This window comes from Schistocerca americana, chromosome 6 (genome assembly GCF_021461395.2).
Source record: "Schistocerca americana isolate TAMUIC-IGC-003095 chromosome 6, iqSchAmer2.1, whole genome shotgun sequence".
Taxonomy (NCBI): Eukaryota; Metazoa; Arthropoda; class Insecta; order Orthoptera; family Acrididae; genus Schistocerca; species Schistocerca americana.
In genome coordinates this window covers 83571813-83594158 of record NC_060124.1, presented here as the reverse complement: position 1 = coordinate 83594158, position 22346 = coordinate 83571813, and the positions used below count along the sequence as shown (strand labels likewise).

At 37.7% G+C, this 22346-nt stretch overlaps 1 protein-coding gene across 2 annotated transcripts in view; it reads right to left on the bottom strand.

The window, feature by feature from the left end:
• The window catches only part of LOC124619801 (WD repeat-containing protein 26), a 140087-nt gene extending 122932 nt beyond the window's left edge, over positions 1-17155 (bottom strand). For both annotated transcript variants that reach the window (XM_047146393.1, XM_047146394.1), the window contains exons 1-3: positions 16746-17155; positions 9675-9774; positions 695-754 (exon numbers count right to left, since the gene is read on the bottom strand). In XM_047146393.1, coding sequence (XP_047002349.1) covers positions 695-754; positions 9675-9774; positions 16746-16957 — 372 coding nt within the window. In that variant the 5' untranslated portion in view covers positions 16958-17155. The remainder of the gene's footprint in view (positions 1-694; positions 755-9674; positions 9775-16745) is intronic.
• Between the last annotated feature and the right edge of the window lie 5191 nt (positions 17156-22346).

Below are 22346 nucleotides of genomic sequence, written 5' to 3'. Positions count from 1 at the left end.
TGAACCACTTTGCCTCACAAGAGAATACAACAGCTTCCTAAGTGAATCAGTGTAGGCATTCCAGCCACAGGAGATGCAACGTCATACTGATAAGTGGTCTTATACGGCCAAGTTATTTGTAAACTGAAATAACGTCACATACCCTCTCAACTTGTGAAGTTTAATATCATTTCCTCCTCCCCTTCTGGGTGCTTAACTTGTTTTATTGGGCAATGTACTTATCACACAACCCAAAGTTCATGAGCAGCTTTTGTCATCCATAAAACTTTCTCCACTTTTTTTCTGTCGAGTGCCTGTTCTTTCATATACTAATTTCTCTTCAAATCCTCTTGTGTTCTAACAACTGTTTTTAAACAATCCTCTATTCTCTTTTCTTTAAAACCTCTCATAGTATCATTTCTTCTTTACTCTTCCTTTCTTCCTTCCTTGCACATCAATAGTACAAGTAATTCTTGTTTTTCTGACTTTTACCATCTCATCTGCCGTTCCAAATGCGTTATATCTAGTCTTCCATGCTCCACAAGAAAAATGTTTCATCTGATTTTAGTATATCCCTTAGCTCAAAAATATTAAAACTGCTCCTTTTTTAACATACTGATTTACTTTTCACATCCAAACATACCACAGGTAAATGAACATACAAAATTTCAAAATTAATTTAAAATTATTAGGATGTAAAGGCACATTTACTTACCACAAGACACTGAGAAGAGCCTTCCAAAAGAGGTTTGAGCTCGTTCAGGTCATTGTCAGCCTACAAGGAAAACAAAAATTATGCAACAACAAAAAAATTTAGCATTTAACACAGAACCTGGACACAAAGAAAAATCAATTAACAACAAAATTCCATGACATAAGAAGCAACATCAGAAAAATGTGATTTGTGAAGTTTAATTATTAAATGTTTTTGCAATGGTGTACTTCCATGTGTTCAGCTGAGTAGTTGTTTCAATTTTATGTGAAACATGGAAACAATAACATGACTGAACACTCAGCACCACACCATTAATCACACTGGGAAAATCCCAAAATTACTGAGAAGAAGGTGTTCTTGTATTCTCCATTTTTGGAATCAAAGCGTCCTTTGTTACTATATAGGAGAAAGGGCACTTCTTGCAATCTTCTCATATGTGAGAAACCTCTGAACCTGCAAGCAGGCAGTATATTTTTCGGCCTTAATGGAACTCTTTATGGATACTTATGATAATCTGCTCCACAATGTCTTCCTCATAAAACTCACTCCTTTTTTCAACTTGGCATACAGTCCACACAACCTCCGAGTTGCGTAGAAGTATATAAAAACAAAGATGGTGTAACCTACCAAACGAAAGCGTTGGGACGTTGATAGAGACAATAACAAACACAAACACACACACACAAAATTCAAGCTTTCGCAACCCACGGTTGATTCATCAGGAAAGAGGGAAGGAGAGGGAAAGACGAAAGGATGTGGGTTTTAAGGGAGAGGGTAAGGAGTCATTCCAATCCCGGGAGCAGAAAGACTTGCCTTAAGGGGAAAAAAGGACAGGTATACACTCGCGCGCACACACACACACACACACACACACACACGCACACACACACACACACACACACACACACACACATATCCATCCGCACATATACAGACACAGGCAGACATATGTAAAGACAAAGAGCTTTGTCTTTACATATGTCTGCCTGTGTCTGTATATGTGCGGATGGATCTTTGTCTTTACATATGTCTGCCTGTATCTGTATATGTACGGATGGATATGTGTGTGTGTGTGTGTGTGTGTGTGTGTGTGTGTGTGTGTGTGTGTGTGTGTGTGTGTGCGCTATACTCAAACTTTACCATCAGTTCTTACCAACTGAAATTGGGACTCATCTGACCATGCCACAGTTTTCCAGTCACTTAGGGTCCAACTGATATGGTCACAAGCCCAGTAAAGGCACTGAACAGGATACCATGCTGTTGGCAAAGGCACTTGCGGTCACCTTCTGCCATAGCCCATTAATGCCAAATTTTGCAGCTCTGTCCAAACGCATATGTTCGTCACACAACCCACACTATTTTATGAGGTTATTTCAGTCAGTGTCTCTCGTCTGTTATCAACTCTATGCAAATGCTGCTGCCCTCAATCCTTAAGTGAAGGTCACTGGTCAATGCGTTGTCTGTGGTGAAACATTATGCTTGAAATGTGGTATTCTCGGCACACTCTTTTGACACTGCGGACCTTAGAATACTGAAATCCCCAACGATTTCCAAAATGGAATGTCCCATGTGTCTAGTTCCAACTACCAATCCATATTCAAAGTCTGTCAGTTCCTGTTGAGCAACCATAATCACATCAGAAACCTTTTCACATGAATCACCCGAGTACAAATGAGAGACCCGCCAATGCATTGCCCTTTTAAACCTCATTTACCTGATACTGCCACCATCTGTATACGTGAATTCACTATCCCATGACTTGTCACCTCAGCATATGTCACCAACAATCAGTTTGAGATATCCCTTAATTGCTACCTTTCTTTTAACAAAGAGTTTTAACCAAATAGCTTAAGCAAAACTTGACAGACAAACTGCAAACTGCCACAGAGTTGTCAGACATAGAAATCAGTGTGGAGAATGTCATCATTGTTTTCAAATTAGATGTTGTGAAATACATAACAAAAGGAATGTCACTAGCCTCTTCGAGACATGCAATGACTGACACTGCTGCTATGGGATACAGGAATAAGAACATCTAAGTTAGTTTTTGTAATTTTACAGCTAAATCAGAAGACTGACTTACAGTGAAGCCTTCCAAATCAGTGGAAAGAAACAGGAATTGCCACAAATATGATAGTCTCTGTCTATCAGTCTCCAATAACATCAACACTCTGATGAAACAAAAGCATTTAAACAACCCAAAAAGTTCAAAAATAGTTTGACCATATATAGTTTAAGGTGCAAGATAAGGTATCAAGGGAGGTTTAAGAAGACCATGAAGACATTGTAATACTTTGTTCAAGCCATGAGTGGCAACTGTCAGAGCCTGTACAGACCTTTTTGGGAAGTGATTACAACACAACTACCACGCACGTCACACATAAAGGCACCTCTGCGCAAAGTAGTACTGTAATAAAGAAGTGTTACAACAGTAAAGAGGAAGGAAAATGTCTTCCATGTTGCCAAGAATTACAAAGTGTTACTGCACACAACAGTTAATAAAATTTCATTGCCAGTGAAAAATGGTCATACTGCGGTCTGAATAAGAGGATTAATCATTGTCCAGCAATGTTCAGGGCAAAGAAATCAGATGCAGGATAAATCACACTGGCTGCCAGGCATTAATAGAGAGGGGAGGGGAGAGAAGGGATGCGCAGAACATTTAAAAACTTAGCTGCCTTCTGCTGTGATGCAAACTATAGCAATTTTTAGATAAGTGCAGGGCTCAACAATGTCATCCGCGATTTAGGATCTTTGGGGAAGGATCTTGGAAAATAAGAGCACACAATAATAATAACAATAATAATAATAATAATAATAATACGGAGTGCAATATAAAGTTCGTACCTTAACCTTCATCTGGTAAAGATTCATTCATTCAATTTCAGACATGCAATAATGCCAACTGCTAGCAGCACAAGTAAGGAAAGATTGGTTATACATTAAATGAAACACACTGCGTAGAATTCGTCAGGATCCAGTAGGATAACAAATTAAAATGGAGCCAACATGAAGGTAATCAAGCTTAGTTCAGTGTGTTTTGCACATAGAAGTCTCTCTCATTGTTTGGCCTAATAACTTATTTTTTTACAGTTTCATTCCCTATTGTCTTATGAAATTACCTTATGGGGTCAAGCGCTTGAAGTAAATAAAACATTCATTCAGCAGAAATGAGCAGAAAGAATATTGTGTAAATTAAATAATCACACATCTCACAAAGACCATTTTAAGGATCCAGGAATTCTTAATTCAATTAGCAATTCATTTAGTCCTTCATGATTTTTGTTGCTGATGATAAAAATCAGTTTCAGTTGAACTGTGAAACACGAATACTCAATCTAAGACACAAACATAATTTTCATCCAGGCTCTGCTCTTTGCCTAGGGTTCGGAGTGGATTATGTAATCTAGTGCAAAGATATTCAACAAATTCCCATCTAACATAAAGAAAGCAGTTTCAAATCCTGAGTAATTCAAAAGAAAATTATAAGCACACTTCTTTCCTTCTATAAATTATCTGGATTCAAGGATTGGAAATTTCTGTTGGTCACATGGAAAGTAGTTCCATGCTTGCTGTAAAGTTGCATGACAAGTAGTAACGTACTGTAAATAGGACTTAGTATTTAAAGCCCTAGATAAGTATTTGCTACGAAGAATAAAGATACCAATGTAATCAAGCACATATGCTATTAATAGGAGGTAAACATAAGATATATGATACTATGTTAAATTTAACTGTTGTAAGCACAAATAGTACTAAGTAGCACTGAGATAGCTTATCTCTGATACAATATACAGTTTAAGTTTCTACAATATGAGTGTCTTTTGGTAATGTATATCTTGACTCATTCCACATCCCCAAAGGTTCTCCTTCTTGATGTGAACCATGGGCACCATAAATGAATGAATAGTTCTATGTATTACTGCTACCATACACCAACAGAACAATGATTCTATAATGAAACTCTCATATTTCAGAAGATTTCATGTAACTTTTTAAGAGTAGGCCAGACCACGAGTTAAACTGAAACTGTTGCCTATCACAGGTCATGCTCCAACAACAAAAACTGCCCAGACAAGTATCATATCTAATTTACCCATCATAACATAGAATATAGGGGAGATGTTGAGCCCCCCCCCCCCCCCCCCCCCACACACACACACACACACACAAATGCGACTTGCACACACATCTGCAGTCTCTTCAGCTCTCTGAGACTGCAGACGTGTGTGCAAGTTGTGTGTGTGTGTGTGTGTGTGTGTGTGTGTGTGTGTGTACTGCTGACAAAGGCCTTAATGGCTGAAAGTTATAATTGTGTGAATCTTTTTGTTGTGCCTATCACGACTCAACATCTCCGCCATATGGTGAGTGGCAACTTTCCTTCTCTGGTATTGTTACATTCCATCCTGGATTTTCCATTGTTTGATTTTTACACATCATAATGGTGGTTGAGCTCTGTGGCTATGGATTAAATTACTTGAAGAAATACAGCAACTAGACACTTTTTTATAGTGCTTATTTCTATTAAGATGTACTTCACAAGCTTTTACCCATCTTCAGTTGGCATAATACATTTATCTCTTTATCAATATAATGTTTTCGTTGACTGCATATTGAAGGCTGCAGCTACCGTGTGCAAAGCAACATTTCATTTAGCTATCATATTTCTCAATTTGTATATTTTCATGTTTATTAATAGTTACACCGACAGAAAAAAAAATTACGGCACCAAGAAGGAGTTGTATGACGTCAACAGAACTTGGTAAGTGTATTTCTACATCTGACAGATGATGTCTATTCAAATTTCACACCAGTCGGGTGAGGGTGGCACTTGTGGTGCAGGTATGAGGATGCATATCGAGTTTGCTTTAAATACACGCTGTAACGGTCGTGGGCATTAGTTACCTTTGAGATTGGATAGGTTGAGTTGATGTTAGTCAAAATGCAATAAAAGTGACAAGGACACCATTCTCCACATCTCACTGAATTTGAACAAGGTCGTGTAACAGGGTTACAAGAAGCTGGCATTTCCTTCTGTGATAGTGCAGAAAGATGTGGAAGATATGTACCCAATGTACATTACTGCCGCCAGTGGTGGTCAGGAGAATGTATGGTCACAAGGAGACTGGGCTCCAGACCCGTGGCACTGCCAAGAGGGAAGACCGTAGTGTTCGGCGTATGACTCTGGCCCCCTGTACTGCATCTGCAGAAGCAATATGAGCAGCAGTTGGCACCACAGTGATACAACAAACTGTTACAAATGGTTATTTCAAGAACAGATCTGAGACAGACACCCTGTAGCATACATTCCACTGACCCCAAATTACCATCATTTGCAATTTCAGCAGTGTCAAGCGAGAGCTCATTGGAGGGCAGGGTGGAGGTCTATTGTTTTTTTCTGATGATGGCTGTATGTTGATTAGGAGGCCAGTTGGGGACCTACAACCAACCTGTCTGCACACTAGGCACACAGGACCTACATCTGAAGTAATAGTTTGGGGTGCAATTTCATATAACAGCAGGAGTAGTCTCATGTTTATCCCCTGCTCCCTGGCTGCAGATCTGTACATCAGTCTGGTGATTCAATCTGTTGTGCTGCCATTCGTGAACAGCATACCAGGGGCTGTTTTCCAACTGGGTTACGCTTGTCCACATGATGCTGCTATAGCTCAACATGCTCTACAGTCAGTCAGCATGTTGCCTTGACTTGCTAAATTGCCACATCCATTTCCAATCAAGCACATATGGGACATCATTGGACAACAACTCCAGAGTCATGAACAAACAGCATTAACTGTCTCTGTATTGACCAACAAAGTGCACCACGCATGGAGCTTCATCCCACAAACTAACATCCAGCACCTGACAACACAATGCTTTCTGGCAGTTACACTGACAATTAATGTACAGCATATCACATTTGCAATGGCTTATCTTGTGCTTACATTAATCTCTGATCTTGCAATGTTAATCACTCAATTGTGTTACCTAGACAAATATATTCCAGAATTTTCATTACTCTACATTAATTATTTTTTGGTGTTGTGATTTTTTTCTGTCAGTGTAGGTGTTCTTATTTTTATTCTGTACTTGTAGCTTCTTTTTTGTATTTATATGGAAATATGAGCTATAAATTACAAAACAAAAATAAGTGCACCTAAATGTTGATTAAACATAAAAAATACAACTCGGAAGCATGGTACCTAAACACACTGCTATTTTTCACAGGGCAGCTGTAGAAATCAAAATGCATCCAACAAAAAAAACTTTGGACTCATGAAGACAAATTTTCATATCAACCGAAGATGGCTGAAAGAACAAAAGGTATTTCGACATAAATAAAGCTATAACGAGTAGCTGGGGTAAAAGATATGTATTGTACCCCTTTGATTCTTTCAACAAAGCACAGCCGTTAACATCAGACTTCATCACCAATCAATTTGTTATCATAAGCACAGTTCTTACTTTCACATTTATTGGCTTCGCCAACTCACTACAAAACTGTCACCTTCCAACCTAACCTAGATCTCAGACTGAACAATAGATCAGTCTGTCACCACCACCGAGACTTCAGGAGATGAGGGCAAGGGAGGGGAGGGGGGTTTAGTTAGTAGCTGGTTGCTGAGTTTCTGCAAGTAATGTATTACATCTCACTGCCTGTTCCACAATTTCAATTTCCCAATATCCCTCTGATCCTTCTGTCTGAACTCTATGTAAGCTGTCAGGCATACCTCACTTGACCAGCATTTGGAGGAAGCATATGATCAAGACCATATCAGTCTACTGATCCCCACACTGAAGCAGTGTCACGCTCCTGTTTAACTTTCTGGCACATTAAAATTGTGCAGGAAATTTGAATTTGATCTCTAACCCAATTTGATCTCTAACCCTAGCCTTCTGCAAGCAATACCCATTAAGCTTCATATTCCAGTTGAGATTATCTGTTACCCTTTTCCTTTAGTTTTCAGTATGATAATGCTCCCATTCACAGCTGAAAGACCACACATGCAATTTCATGCAGATCTGTCGTGTGGACACAGTAGTGTAAACAACGATACAATGTTCTTCAACTTCCAAACATGTGCATCTGTGAAAGATGTGTAATGTTTCCACAAAATTCACTCCTTTCATTTTCTGGCATATTGCTGATCAGGAGCCTGATCCCTGTTTAGATCGTTGGCATGAAGTGGCTCACCTCCTATACCACTACCACCTGTGACTGATGTTGGCATGGCAAGGGACTACATTCAAATCTTGACGTCATTCAGGTTCCAATCCATGCCTCAACTGTATATGTCTCAGTTTGATGCAGTTTTGGAGTGCTGTCACTGGAAAGGATCCAAATTGAACTTAACGTTCACAATACACATCTTGTTTAATGTGATTGCCTTTGGCCATCTTCATGGTTAAGGCTATGTATTAGGTTGGTGCTGAAGTTCATAGCATTTTTGTTTCGTATTTTGATATTTCAGTTGCTATGGGTTTATTTATCAATTGTCATTTTATATTTGTAGTTAACTGTTGCTACTTGAGTTTACATACAGTCATTTTGTCATTTGGAGATAGTGAGTGGAGCTGTGGATGCTAGAAAATGCCAAGTGCAAAAATCTGAACATTTCCGAGTGACAGCAGTGGAGGAAGCCAGAAACATTTACATATTGTCTGGAGATAACAGCACTGGACAGAGCATGGCAAGAAAATGGTTTTCTCATTTTAAAGAGGATTGTTTTCACATTTGTGACTCTCCACATCCAGGAGCCCATCGGGGTTTGATGATCATTTAATGCTTTAATCAACAATGATCCATGTCAGTGTACTAAAAAACTGGCAAATGTGATGAACTGTGATCCTTCCACCATTGTGCCACATATTCAGGCAATCGGCAAGGTTCAAAAATGGGTACTGCATGCTCTAAGCCAAAATCACAAAAATCATTAGGTGGTCATATGTGCATCTCTGCTTTCTCATCAACTGGCTCAAACAACCGACTACTCCTACTCTGTATTGTTATTGGTGATGACAAATGGTGTCTTTATGCTAACATAAGGGAGAGAAATGAATGGATGAGTCCAAACAAGTCCAAAACTCCCCATACAAAAGCCTGCACGCATCCACAAAAGATAATGTTATGCATCTGGTAGAACAGCAACGGTGTCGTGCACTATGTACTACAATTTGCTTTCCTGAGGTGTAACCATCACTGCTGACATTTATTATGAACAACAGAGACATCTTGCAAACACAATATAAGAACAATGGCCAGGAAGACTTTAAGTGATGTTGCTCTATGCTAACGCCCACCCACATTCTGCTAGACCGATAAAAAACACAACACAGGAGTTGGGTTGGGAAGTCATTCCACACCCATCTTATTCATCTGTCCTGAGATTTTCGCATTTTCCACTCTCTATTCAGCAGCCTTTAAGGAATTTCCTCTCCAGATGAAAAAGAGCTCTGAACATGGCTTGATGAATTCTGCACCTCCAAACCACACGATTTGTATGATACAGAATTGAAAAGTTATCCCAGCATTGGTAGACTATTGTAAATAGTGAAGTATAATACATTACTGATCACTAAAGTCTATGTATGTCTGCTGTGTTTAATAAACTTATGGAAAAATGCTATGAACTTATGAACCACCTCATGCATGAAATTCATAGTGGCAACCATATACCAAGAGAGTGTTTCTTGAGAGACACATATCTTGATGATGTATCAGAAGCAGAATGCTAGTGGTGTGACTTTAATGCTACCCACATAACCCCACCACCACATGCAATGACCTTGTGGTGGGGTATGGGGCATGTCACTCCACAGTGATAGATACACAAAGAGGAAAGGGATGTCACTGACATTTTTTCAAAAAATAAAGGCAGTGAATCTTAGACTGTCACATCTATTTGATGACACCACTTGGAAACCCAAGAACTTTATATCAGTTTCACTTGTCAAGTAAACCAATGTAATAACAAAAAACCTTATTCCAGTCTCCATCCATAACGTGTTGTCGGAATTTGGCAGCAGCCGGATGGTCAAGGCGACACCCAGACTCCTGCATCAGTAAGTCCGCAGTCCGGCTGTAGGAAAGAATGCATGCATTTATTAGTTCATGTAACCAAAGACACTTTATAGCTTCCGTTAAATTGTTAAAATCTACTATCCAAGAACACAAAATCAAAAGCAACATATACCAGAACAACTGAAATTTTGTTGTCCCTGTGGTATGCTGATTAAACTTAACCAAAACTACCTTTATTCAAATAAAAATAGCAATAAAATAGCTGACAATAAACCATCGTAGGCACTTGTGTTACTAAACAAGATATGTCATTGGTCCAATAAAAACCATGTATACAGTATTAAACAACTCTCCATATTTGTCCTAGCTCTAAAGGAACATGATTTCATAGCAACCAAAAATTTACAATAAAATAAGTGCTATGTTTAATTTGCATTAAATGACACATATTGAAATTTGAGTCTTACATTATCAAATGACAGTCATCTGTCTCTTGAACACAAGACAGTTTCACCAAAACTACGTCTTCGATGTTCAAAATGAGATCCATTTACGGAGTCTTCCACATAATGTTTCCAATGTATCTTAAGTTCTGGTTATAATGCTTGCTGACACATTGTTTATAGCACTATAGTAACTTTTGGGAGGTAAGGAGTAGTCCCTGTCATGCAGTTCAGGTTTGGGTCTTCTATGTTTTCTCTAAATCACCTCAGAGAAATATTGAGATTGTTCCTTTGATAAGGCCATGGTTGAGTTTCTTCCTCACCCTTATATGCTGCAATAGGTGGGATCAAAGATTTACATTTGCCACATTGTCCTCATATTATATAAGACATTGTTGATCATTCTTCTTATAAGACCACTGAAGATTCTCCCCCTAAACTTTTGGTGTTGACTGGGTTCTCCTTAACAAATAAGGCTGCAGACAACTGACTAGACAAAAATATTCTGTCACCTACAATCCTCTGGATTATCACTATCTAGCCCCAAATTGTTTTTAGTTTCATTAACTTCAGTTAATATGGATACCACTGGTTTGTGTTAAAAACAATCCCAATGGGAACATTTGTGATTAACTATTTCAAATTGAGTAACTCACACTCGCAGCTTGTCTTTTTATTATAAGACACTCAGAATACATCACCTTGATGTTCAGGTGCAGAAGCATTAAGTCACCATTACCAAGCAATGAATATGTTGTAAGCTTAACAACGTTGTCATTACAGACAGAACACCATCCCATTATGAGACAATTATAGCCTACGCTGATACCTTAAACAGGTGATTCCATTTAATGAGAAATAATGGACTGAATAACTAAATGTGACAATCTACCCATGACAGATGAAAACAACATAGGTTTTTAAAAAATATGCACCTGAAGTAACAAAATTTGAGTTATACTTAGAAATTCCTGAAACCAAGTATTCCGAAACTTTTTGTAAAAGATACATTATGTCTCATAAAATGCTGAAATATTTACTTTGCCTCACAGTATACCCACCACAGTATAACATTAAAAGAAAGACATACATTTTCACAAAATGTACTGTTTAAGAAACATAAACCAAGTAAAGTGTATTCCGTATTGTAATGAATGGTATGAAAATAAAAATACCCACATTCAGTAACACCTGCAAATCATATTGTGCTTCTAATGATCTAACATAAACAGATATTGAAAAAAAATATTAGTAGGTTCCTAATGGTAAATGCATGGCATTTGATTTCAGATACCATTTACATAATCATTTTTTCCGTGTTCCTCACAAAAAAGAAGCAGCAACTGAAAGATCATCATCAAGAGTAAGAGCAACAGCTCACATGCACGGAAGGAAGAGCTGGCTAACAGCTTATCGAAGAAACCATTGCATTGTTCACTTTAGATGACTTAAGGGAATCTTAAACACTAATTTACAGCTTTTGCTATTGACCATATTACATACTACGGCTCATGTACACAAAATTATAAACCTTCCCATAAAGCTAGTAAATTTTACGAATTTTAGAAGGGTGGAGGACTGCAATGCTGAGCTATATCCATCAGCCCTCATAGTGAATATGTTAACCTCCACCGCTCTGGCACTAATCCACCTCTATGGCACAAATCACACACAGAAAAAAAAAGCTTTAAAAAAGGGTTTAATATCCAGTCAACCATAAGGTATATAGAAATTGAGTGTAAGCTCAGGCAGAACACAGGTAGGAAACAACACTGGCTAAGTCTTTTTCAAAAGAACCAACCCAAAAAGAATTTTAACGTATTGGTCACCATCATACAGTTCTTGCTCTCTTTCTCTCTCTCAATTTAAGATTCTGTTAGAACAGGCAGTAGTGCTACTACCCCCACTATACTACACTTGCTTGGTGACAAAAAAGGCAGCTAATGAGAAAGGTTTCTTATGAAAAAACAACAGATGGGGAAATGTATAAAAAAGAAAATAACAAATAATATGTTACAAGAAAATAATCAACTGTAGAATACCTATAATTTACGGTCCTCTGTCTATAGCAATACAACTGACATCACGTCCTCAATTTCTTGACATCTAGCTAATCTATTTGATGAAAAACTAACAACAGAACTGATTATTGTGCCACGGCAAAACACTTTACAGTGCACTTAATCCTTTGTCTCATATGGAAAGGAACAGAAAATTGATAGGTGCCAGAATACTTTGCCATGAGTCTGGATACAAAGATGAATAAATAAAAGCCTTGGACATTACAGAAATATGTCTACAAACACAGTTATAAAAGGGTGAAAGAAAATTGCTTGCCACAGAAAATTTTTTTCTCCCCCAAACAATGGAAAGTCCAAGAGAGAGAGAGAGAGAGAGAGAGAGAGAGAGAGTGTGGAGGGGGGGGGGGGGGGTCGTGTGTGTGTGTGTGTGTGTGTGTGTGTGTGTGTGTGTGTGTGTGTGTGTGTTTTCTTTCTGCTGCAGCAGGAGGAGGACTTTGACTGAAAGCTTTAATACTTTAGATGTCTTTTCTATTGTGTCTGTCTGCCTGTGATTCAATGCCTCATCTATACTGTTATTTTATTTTTAGTCACATACAGTATTAACTTCATTTTAACTACAAATTTTTGACAACTGATGGAAACAGTAAATGAAATGTTGCTTATGACCTCAGTTCTTTTGCTTTTGGGTGAATAACTTCCAGCAAAGGACAGAGTATTATGGAGATCACACCCAGAAAAAAAGCCTTTATGTCTACTATTTCCCAACATTAGTCTAATATTAAATTTTCCCTCACTTTAAATGTTCCTCGAAAGTGGCACAGTAGCTGACAGGTAGAGAAATATACATTGTTCAAATCAGTGAACAACATACTAGTACACAGGAAAGAACATTGTTCCCCCTGACATCTGTATCACATGATACACAAAAATTAACAGCTGTTGCTTTATATTATCCTAAACTGTGAACAAAAGTATTGTGAAAAACAGCTGTTACTTTATATTATCCTAAACTGTGAACAAAAGTATTGTGAAAACAATACATTTCTTTTTGAAAACATTTCCCTTGCAATCCAACAACAGTTCACATGTCATTTCCTGCAACACCTACAGAGCAATTTATGCCTGCAGAAAACTACATCTTCAAGCTTCCTTTAAAAAAAAAAAACCAAATTTCAAGCGCACACAAGATACGGCCAACCACATACAAAACATCTGTTTCCACTGACACTAGCCCATGAATGCAGTGTAGAAATATAGTTGTTATACTTCTACATAGCAGCATCCAAACAAAACTGAAAAATTCTTACGATCTTTGACAACAATTTGTTACTTCTAAATATATTAGCTCTGGGGATTATGACTGTCGTTCCTCATCATCAATTCTCTTTCTCTCACATAACATCACCATTTGTTTCTGCCCTCAGCTCTACTGACATTTAACATCTAACACATTTCACCACAAAGGAAACGACAAATTCATCCTGTAGGCCCTTTCTAACAATATAAATCCATTTTTAATACCCACTAGCACTATAATAGTATGCTGTGGAGTATATGGATATACTGCACAAGGGAATAATGTAGTTGAGAATACATAAGTCAACAAATTTTTCATATTTTATTGAAACCGTTAGCTTCTGGATCAACTATTAAATGTTTTCAAAAACTAGTCTATACTACTAGTAATCAACACAAACTTATGAAAGTGTAGTTACAGTGGTTTTCTGAAGCATGTTTTACAAAGTAATGTCTCTTCTGCTAATTATATAACATGTTAATTTGTAATTTTTTAAGGTGTGTGGTTAAAGTGCCTAACAAGGAGTCAAGCCTGCTTGTCAATCATAATTGTTGATTTTGAAAACAGCAGCAGTTAATCAAAAATCCCACCTGTGTGGTAAGCTACATTCTGAGTCATTCCACATCCATGATGGTTCACATTCAGTATGGGATTCGTTGAAGAATCTGAATGATGAAAATAACAATGAATACCAACATGTGCCAGGCTATAACTCTTAGTCATTCACACAATGTTCATTGCTTTCTCAAATGTTTTCTTCTGAAAGTAGAACCAGACATGGGCAACAATAACGGTCCATCTAAAAAAAAAAAATATTTATGTCCATAATTCGTTAACTTGGAGACCGATCTTTCTGAATAATTTGCGTCTGAACCATATGAGGGATATGGCATGTTACAACAACAAAATGTTATAGGAAAACACCATTCTGAAACAGATTTTTCAGTATTATATTGACTAACAAATGCTTCTCAGCCAATGAATTAGTTGGTGCTTTCATAATTAAACAGCAGGAATAGCCCTTATTTTTTTCCATTCTGCATATCCATCAATGAGAAACAATAAATGAACCGAGCTTAAAATTCTAAATCTTTTCTATATTTTTCATGGTGGTGATTATGTTGTTGCCGCAAAATCATAGCTTCGATATGCATTTTTTTAAACATATAGAAGCTTAGACACTTTTACAGATTAAAAAAGCTGTTCATTTGGAATTCTCTCTATTTATCGGCAGTACTCCACACTTCTCTGTACTGCAATTCACCAAATAACAATAGTTAATACTCTGTAAAGAATCATTTGTAGTAGGCAGCCAACGAATGTATGCAACTGGCACTAGAGCAAATTTGTTTTTATTTATGCTTTGTGGCCAGTATGGTAATAAAGAGAATCTCACAAACCAACCACTGAACTGTGTCTTCAGAAGTACACTGCACAGTATTGGTACCATGAGTGTAGTGAATTATTCAAGGAGTTAAAGTTACACACAAAACACCCAAAAATAACAAGTAACTGACACCCAATGGTAATGGGCTGCAACTATGTCCCTTAAGTAACAAATTCAATTAACTTTTGTATAAGCCAAAGTAATATCTTTTTTTTTGTAAAGAATTGTGAAACAGGAAAGTTACACAGCTTTCCAAACACATTCCTCTTCATGGACATTACTTGGACTAGCACCTCAAACGAATTTTACAGGGCACCAGGAATATGTCAGTCAATAAGGGACATTTGATCAAAGCCAGAGTGAGGGTATAGATGATTTTTGCATTTCCAGCAGCTTCCAAACAAAAAGGGTGTAACGAGAGATAACTACAAAAATATTACACAATGATGTTTAATTTATCTTCAAAGACCTGTTCAAAAATATTCATACTAACACTCATGTCCGATACTTTAAGACAATGTTTTAATAGTTTTAGTGTGTGAGGATAAATCCATCTATTTATTTCTTAAGCCTCACCAAAAACCAAGTATCATATTATTTGATGAGAGAATTCTGTTTCTTCATAAAATATATAATTGTTCAAGACTGAGTTGTTGGAGAATGATTGAGCTTGAACAAGAAATGAGGCATAATTATTACACATGGATGATAAATGCAATATAATTATGATATCAGGTACAGTATAAAATTGTAAACCTGCCTGTTTGGTGCTGTTTTACAGTGTTTAGAAGAAATGCCAGATTTGAAACAATACTGAAAAGCAGTGCCTGTCAATCTCCTCACACAATAAAACAATACAAAGCAGAAAACTTTCTTCAAGTTAAATATTTCAAATGCAAAACATTAAAAAAAGCAATGTTTTATTTGGCTTAAAAAGTGTGTTCAAAAATTAAATCTCTTTGTAAATTACAATACAAAAGTTTGAGGTTGGAAAAATGGCACAAATAAACGCTGAATCCTGAACAATATTTGTGCTTTAACTTCGAAACATTTAATAAAGAATGACAATAATTTCAAGAACTGGACGTAACATTTTTCTTTTTTACAGTTACTATGAAATAACCTGTCTTCGTTGATGTACTGTCTTCCATGGACGTAATTATGTATTCTCTCTTGTCTCGTCCGTCTTACACAGCCTATGAAATTTATGCCGTTTTCGTGACAAATTCACAATATCATACTTTTCATAACCTTTCAAACTATTTATTACGCTGTCATTTAGAAACGATTGATTTGTAAAGTTAATTTTGTAAAAAAAATCCTCGATCTTGGATAAGAGTCTGCAACGTCATTACGTGGAACGATTTTTTTTTTATTTCACCACATTATAAACAGTCCGTTGAACTTATTTGCGCAAAACGAGCAAAATGCAACGGAATACTTCGCAAAGTACCACCAGATTTGGTCAAACAAAAAAATCGATGATGTTATCTTTCGCTAACACTGGAGGCTAATTGTCTGTTTACAACATTTAGTAATACTATTTTTTTCTTTCTTCTTGATGTAGTTCATGCACTAGTCATTTAATGGCTTTCTTGCTATAAGTGAAAAACATTAACACAGTAAACAAACGTAAGGGTGGGTCAACCAATCGTGTGATGAAAACACAAAGGCAGGCTGACAGCTAAACCTTGGGCGAACAGCTGTGTTGAATGCATCTTACACCTTGCCTAAATAAGGTCACTTATAGGTCAGCTAATAAACATGAGTAATGAAGATTCTCCACTACCAACTCCTTCTTATATAAACATATTTCTAAACTGTTACTACAACCACAGCAATTAAGAAACGCCTAAATAAATAAATTCGAGTGAAACATACTCAAGCCCGATTGTTTTCAAATGCTGCCCAATAAGTCGCACAATGTCCTGAGTGGTCTTGTCCATTATCTTCGGAGTAATTTCCTCATTTGGTCCTCCATTAACAGCGTTGTCATCGGGCGAGATCTCGGCACCGTTTTGTTGATTGAAAGTATCGGAATGGTCTTCGGACACTCCATTGCGTTGCGCACAGCCATTAGCTGCTTGCTGCATTGTAGCGTCCAAAGTACGCGATTTCTTTCGCGGTGGCGGAGCAAGTCCACCGTCGTCCGACTCTCCGCTCGAGGCCAGGCTTGCTAACGGGTCGCCGTGGTGAAATTTGTGGAGACACACTCAGTTTCCCGAAGAAATCTAGTGTGAATCCAACGTCAACCACTCTTCCGACAGCACTACACCTTCCTACAGCTGAGCAATGTTTAGATTGTGACGTCATATACAAGGACCTGGGAAATAGGTTCGCCAACTAGCAAAACTCATTCAACTGGTACACCCATTTGCAGTTAGAGCGAGTCTCTGACCACGCTGATACTTCGACTTTCAGTTCATAGATGTCGCATCGAGTACAGTATCTCTGGTTGTGTTTTCATTGCAAAATCACAGATCACATTTGTCAGCAGTGATAGACGTGATTACAGTCATACCACAACAAAGTGGGAATTTGCCCGGGGTCTTTAATCAATAATTTATAGTTTGCCGGGAACTATAATTGAGGCAGTTTGTTACACATTTAACTGTGTGGTATAAAGGGAAATACATATACATGTAAATGTTTCGCAATGATAGACAACTGGTTATTACCCACACTTCACAGTTTCCTTTGTTCGCTCTTAAGTGCATATGAGTCTGAAATAACCAAATTAGATACTTTCTGTTTCTCGAGACGAAGTATCGTCGTAACTGATCAATTCTCTTAGTTTTGCAAGTTCGGATAAGTTCATTAGCATATTGCAAACAAATAGTCTTCATTAGCATAATTCAAACATAGTCTTCTGTCGTAGCGATAAGGTGCCCATGAAGTGACGAAGTTGGACACACAAGTGATAGCGATGACCTTACTCTCATTACGTTCGTTATGTAACTGCGATAATTACATCAATAAAATCCAATACAACTGAAAATGCGTGTCATGTCTTTAAAACTAGTTAAGGAGTGTCACAGTGAATGCATCACTATGACTGCCACGAGATTGATCCGCCACAAGAGCAGGTTTACTTGGTCATAGTTATGCGCAACTCACTCTGTGCGGAATAATATGACAAATGCTCACGCTCAAGCTGCAGTTGGGTTTTCAGTAATCTACAACTACATAGCCTTGCGTGGATCGGCGAATTGTGGGGAACTAGACGACATGTTATTTAAAAAGTCCACGTGAAGAGAAACTAATCCGTCGCCCTTATTAGGCACTCTCAGTAATAGCGCGGTACTCTAACCTTCGTCATGACACATGTAAGAGATTCCTTAGGAAGTGCTTGCTAAGGACTTGCGTCCCGCAAAAAAGTGGACGAAATTTATTTAATTAGTTGGGCAGCTGTTAAAGGTATGAATCCTTTGGACTTTGCCTGTAGCTGTCCACACAGAGTAGTGTCAACATCTACACCCAAGCTTTGCAGACTATTCTGAAATGCTTTACAGAGGGTAATTCCGACTATGTCACAGTTGTCAGTAGAAGTACATGACCTGTTAACAGATTAAAGTCAATTTTGTCGAATAATTAGACAATTTCGACCGCTATGTCATTCAGTTGATGGGAATCGGTTCAGAAACGCCGCCACTTTCAGTTAGAATTTGAAGAACTTCGAGTCATTACGAAAATTTAATTGTGGTGAAGCACAGGAATTCGACAGCAGGAAAATGAAGAGAAGGAAAAATGGTAAGAGAACGTCGACTGTGGGAAAGGAATGTAGCCCTAAGGGGAAGCAGCCTGACAGAATTTTGCACATCATTGCTAAAACTTGGTTCAAGAATCATGAGAGAAGTTGTGTATGTGGAAGAGAACTGTAAACATCGTAAGGTTTCTGATAGATTATATAATCGTAAGGCAGATATTTCGAAACAAGATTTTAAGCTGCAAAACATTTCCAAAAATGGATGTGGACTCTACACACAATTATTGCATATTACAACTGAAGAAATTGCAAACATGTAGGAAATTTAGAAGGTGAGATTTAGATAAATTGAAAGAAACAGAAGTTGCTGAAGGTGTCAAAGGGGGCATTAGACAGATATTGAGTGAAACAGGAGAAAGGAACACAAAAAAAGACGATTGGGTAGCTTTGAGATATGATGCAGTAAAGGCACCATTACTCTGTGAACACTTCTTTGTGTTTTGTAACAAACTATTTGCCCAGTGTTTGCAGCACTATAGATAAAATTTTAACATCGTTGCGTCATACAAATTTATTAAGGTCATTTGCTTAAAAGTCCCTGTAATAATTGTACTTTAGTGTACTTAATTTATGCTTTTCACTGCGGGATATAGCTCCTGTGTACTATTATATGTATATATGTAGTTCATGTTTCTTTCTTCCATGCAAATATTTCCTTATCTCAGTTCTCTTTCCTTATATTTATTTTATTATTACAGTATAGACCTTAATATTTATTTCAGTAATCAGTTAATATTCATAAACTTTCGGGTATATTCTACTTGGTGTACAGATACTAATGTTAGCTGTCTGGCGTGTTAAGCAGTGTGTTGGACTTGTTTTGCCTACACGCATGCGCCGTGAACACCGTCCTGTGACAGAGCTTTCTACTGCAGTTACACGTTGCGTCTCTCACAATGCTACATCATAAATTTTTCCCTACCACATTTATCAGTTTGTGGTTGAAGGTGTATACATTTTAGTAGTGAATTCGTATCACGGTGATTAAATTCAGCTTATTACGTATTTCACATCAGCCTTGCCCAGAAACAAAATTTTAAATAACGAATGGCTTACCGTATTTCTGCTTACACAAATATAAATAACAATAATAACAATAGAGAAACTTATCCCAAAACCAAGTGAACATCTTTCATAATTTGTAGTGAAATATTTTCACTGCACTTGAGCACAATAACGTAGTACAATAACTTCATGAGTCGGTTTAACCTTTTGTCAGCTCCATTCCATGTACATATTCCTTTAGATCATTGTGTGGATAATGACCCTTGTACTTCTCATTTATAGGGTGAGCTAGTCTACATGATCCTGGATGAGGGATTAGTGTAATTGCAAATGGGCCAGTGTATAAAAGTTGCCATTTGCGGTTAAGTTTTCCGTCTTTGGAAGACTTTGGATTCATTCACAACACTACTTCTTGTCCTATATGGAATTGTACAGTACACCATAGTCTTTGTTTTTATACTCGGGCTTTTCTCTGGAATTACTCAAGGCTTGGCATATTTTCTATTCAAATGACATATCTCCCTTAGGTACTTTAGGCAGTGGTCTTTCCCACTCGTCCATTTCTCATTTCTTAAGCATTAACTCAGCTGGTATAAAACCTGTCGAATTATGTGGTAAGTTATTAATTACTTGCTGAAATGGTGAGACGAATTCGAGCCATTTTGTATGCTTCTTTCGTGTGTAGCAGCGTACAGATCTAATAGATTCCTTAAACACCCATGTTATGGGGTTTGCTATGGTATGAAATCGTGATGCGAATATGTGTTTTATTTTATTAGCGGTCGTGAATTCCTCCCATCTGTTACCTGTGAAGTACGATGCATTACCAGTTAAACTGTATCTGCGGCTTCCCTACTCTCGGGAGATAGTCATCTGTAATTTTTCTAATAACAGAAACTGTGCTGCATACAACTTAACACACTTGGAAAAAAAACATCATATTAGTCAATTACACACTTAGCACTCTCTTTTGCTTTTGTATAAGGACCGGCAGCATCCTATGTTACTAATTTTAAAGGTGTTGTGGGAACTATTGGATGTAGTTCAGTTAATTTTGATTTGTTGGAGTGTTTGGTCTTCTGACATGTAGTACATTTTCGAATTACGCGGAGAATTCGGCGCCGCTTGTTGAGTAAGTAGCAGTACATGTTTATCTTATCGGTGCATTTAAAAACACCATAATGATCCCATACATCCTGAGTGTAAAGAATGAATTCATTTACAAACTTTGCAGGTAAAAATAGATGTACTTCAGTGAAACAGTACTCCTTTATAAATAGCATAAAAATTTTTAAGTTATTGTCCTTATCTGCTTCACGTAGTTTGAGTCATACCTTTTTCCAGCGTGGATATTGCAATTGCACCAGACTATTGCAAATTTTTACGTGATGGAGTTGTTATGTTTTGTCTTGCATAAATGGGATGCGGAGTTCAGAGTTTTGTTTGGTGAGTTTTAAAAATTTATTTAACCCTTGGGGTAGCCTCGAAAAAGTGTCAGCAATTATGTTCTGTGTACCTTCGACGTACACTACCTTGAAACTAAATTCTGGCAAATAAAAACACCATCTAGCTATTTTCTGGACAGCAGTTTTCATGTCAAGAGAAAAGAAAGCACTTCATGGTCACAGAAAACTTTGATGTGTTTTCCCCACAAATAATATCCGAGTTTCTTAAAAGCCCAGACTATGGGGTGAGCCCCAAGCTCTCTTATTGAATATGATTCACATTCAGTAAGAGTTCTACTCGCAAAAAGAATAATCTTGGGTTTTTGTTGTCCATCTGTATCAGTGATTTGGTATAGGCATTCCCTCAGACCCAGCAAAGATGCATCAGTGCTTAAACACAACTCTTGTGATAAGTCATATATTTGCATTCTGTAGAGTCTCTTTTTTGTTTGCAAAGACGGTTTGACAGAAATAGAAAGCACTGAATCTCAAATAGTTATAGGTACAGAAAGCTGGCAAAGGCGAAAATAAGTTCAGCTGAAATTTTTTCAAACGACCTAACAGTGTTCAGAAAGGATAGAATAAATACAGTTGGTGGGGGAGTATTTATTGCTGTCAGATGTATTTTACCTTGTAGTGAAACTGAATTAGATAGTTCCTGCTAAATAGTATGAGTAGAGGTCATACTTGACAATCGGACGAAACTATTAATTGGATACCAGAATGAGATTTTCACTCTGCAGCGGAGTGTGCGCTGATATGAAACTTCCTGGTAGATTAAAACTGTGTGCCGGACCGAGACTCGATCTCGGGACCTTTGCCTTTCGCGGGCAAGTGCTCTACCATCTGAGCTACCCAAGCACGACTCACGCCCCATTCTCACAGCTTAACTCCTGCCAGTGCCTCGTCTCCTGCCTTCCAAACTTTACAGAAGCCCTCCTGTGAACCTTGCAGAACTAGCACTCCTGAAAGAAAGGATATTGCGGAAACATGGCTTAGCCACAGCCTGGGGGATGTTTCCAGAATGAGATTTTCACTCTGCAGCGGAGTGTGCGCTGATACGAAACTTCCTGGCAGATTGAAATAGTGTGCCGGACCGAGACTCGAACTCGGGACCTTTGCCTTTCGCGGTACTGGCAGAAGTAACAACGTATAAGTGATTAAATGGCCTCTAGCATGGAAACCATGCATTTACGGGCATAAGTTCAATAGATCTTTATTGCTCCGTATCCTCTCATCGATCAGTCCTTAGAATTTGTACATGGT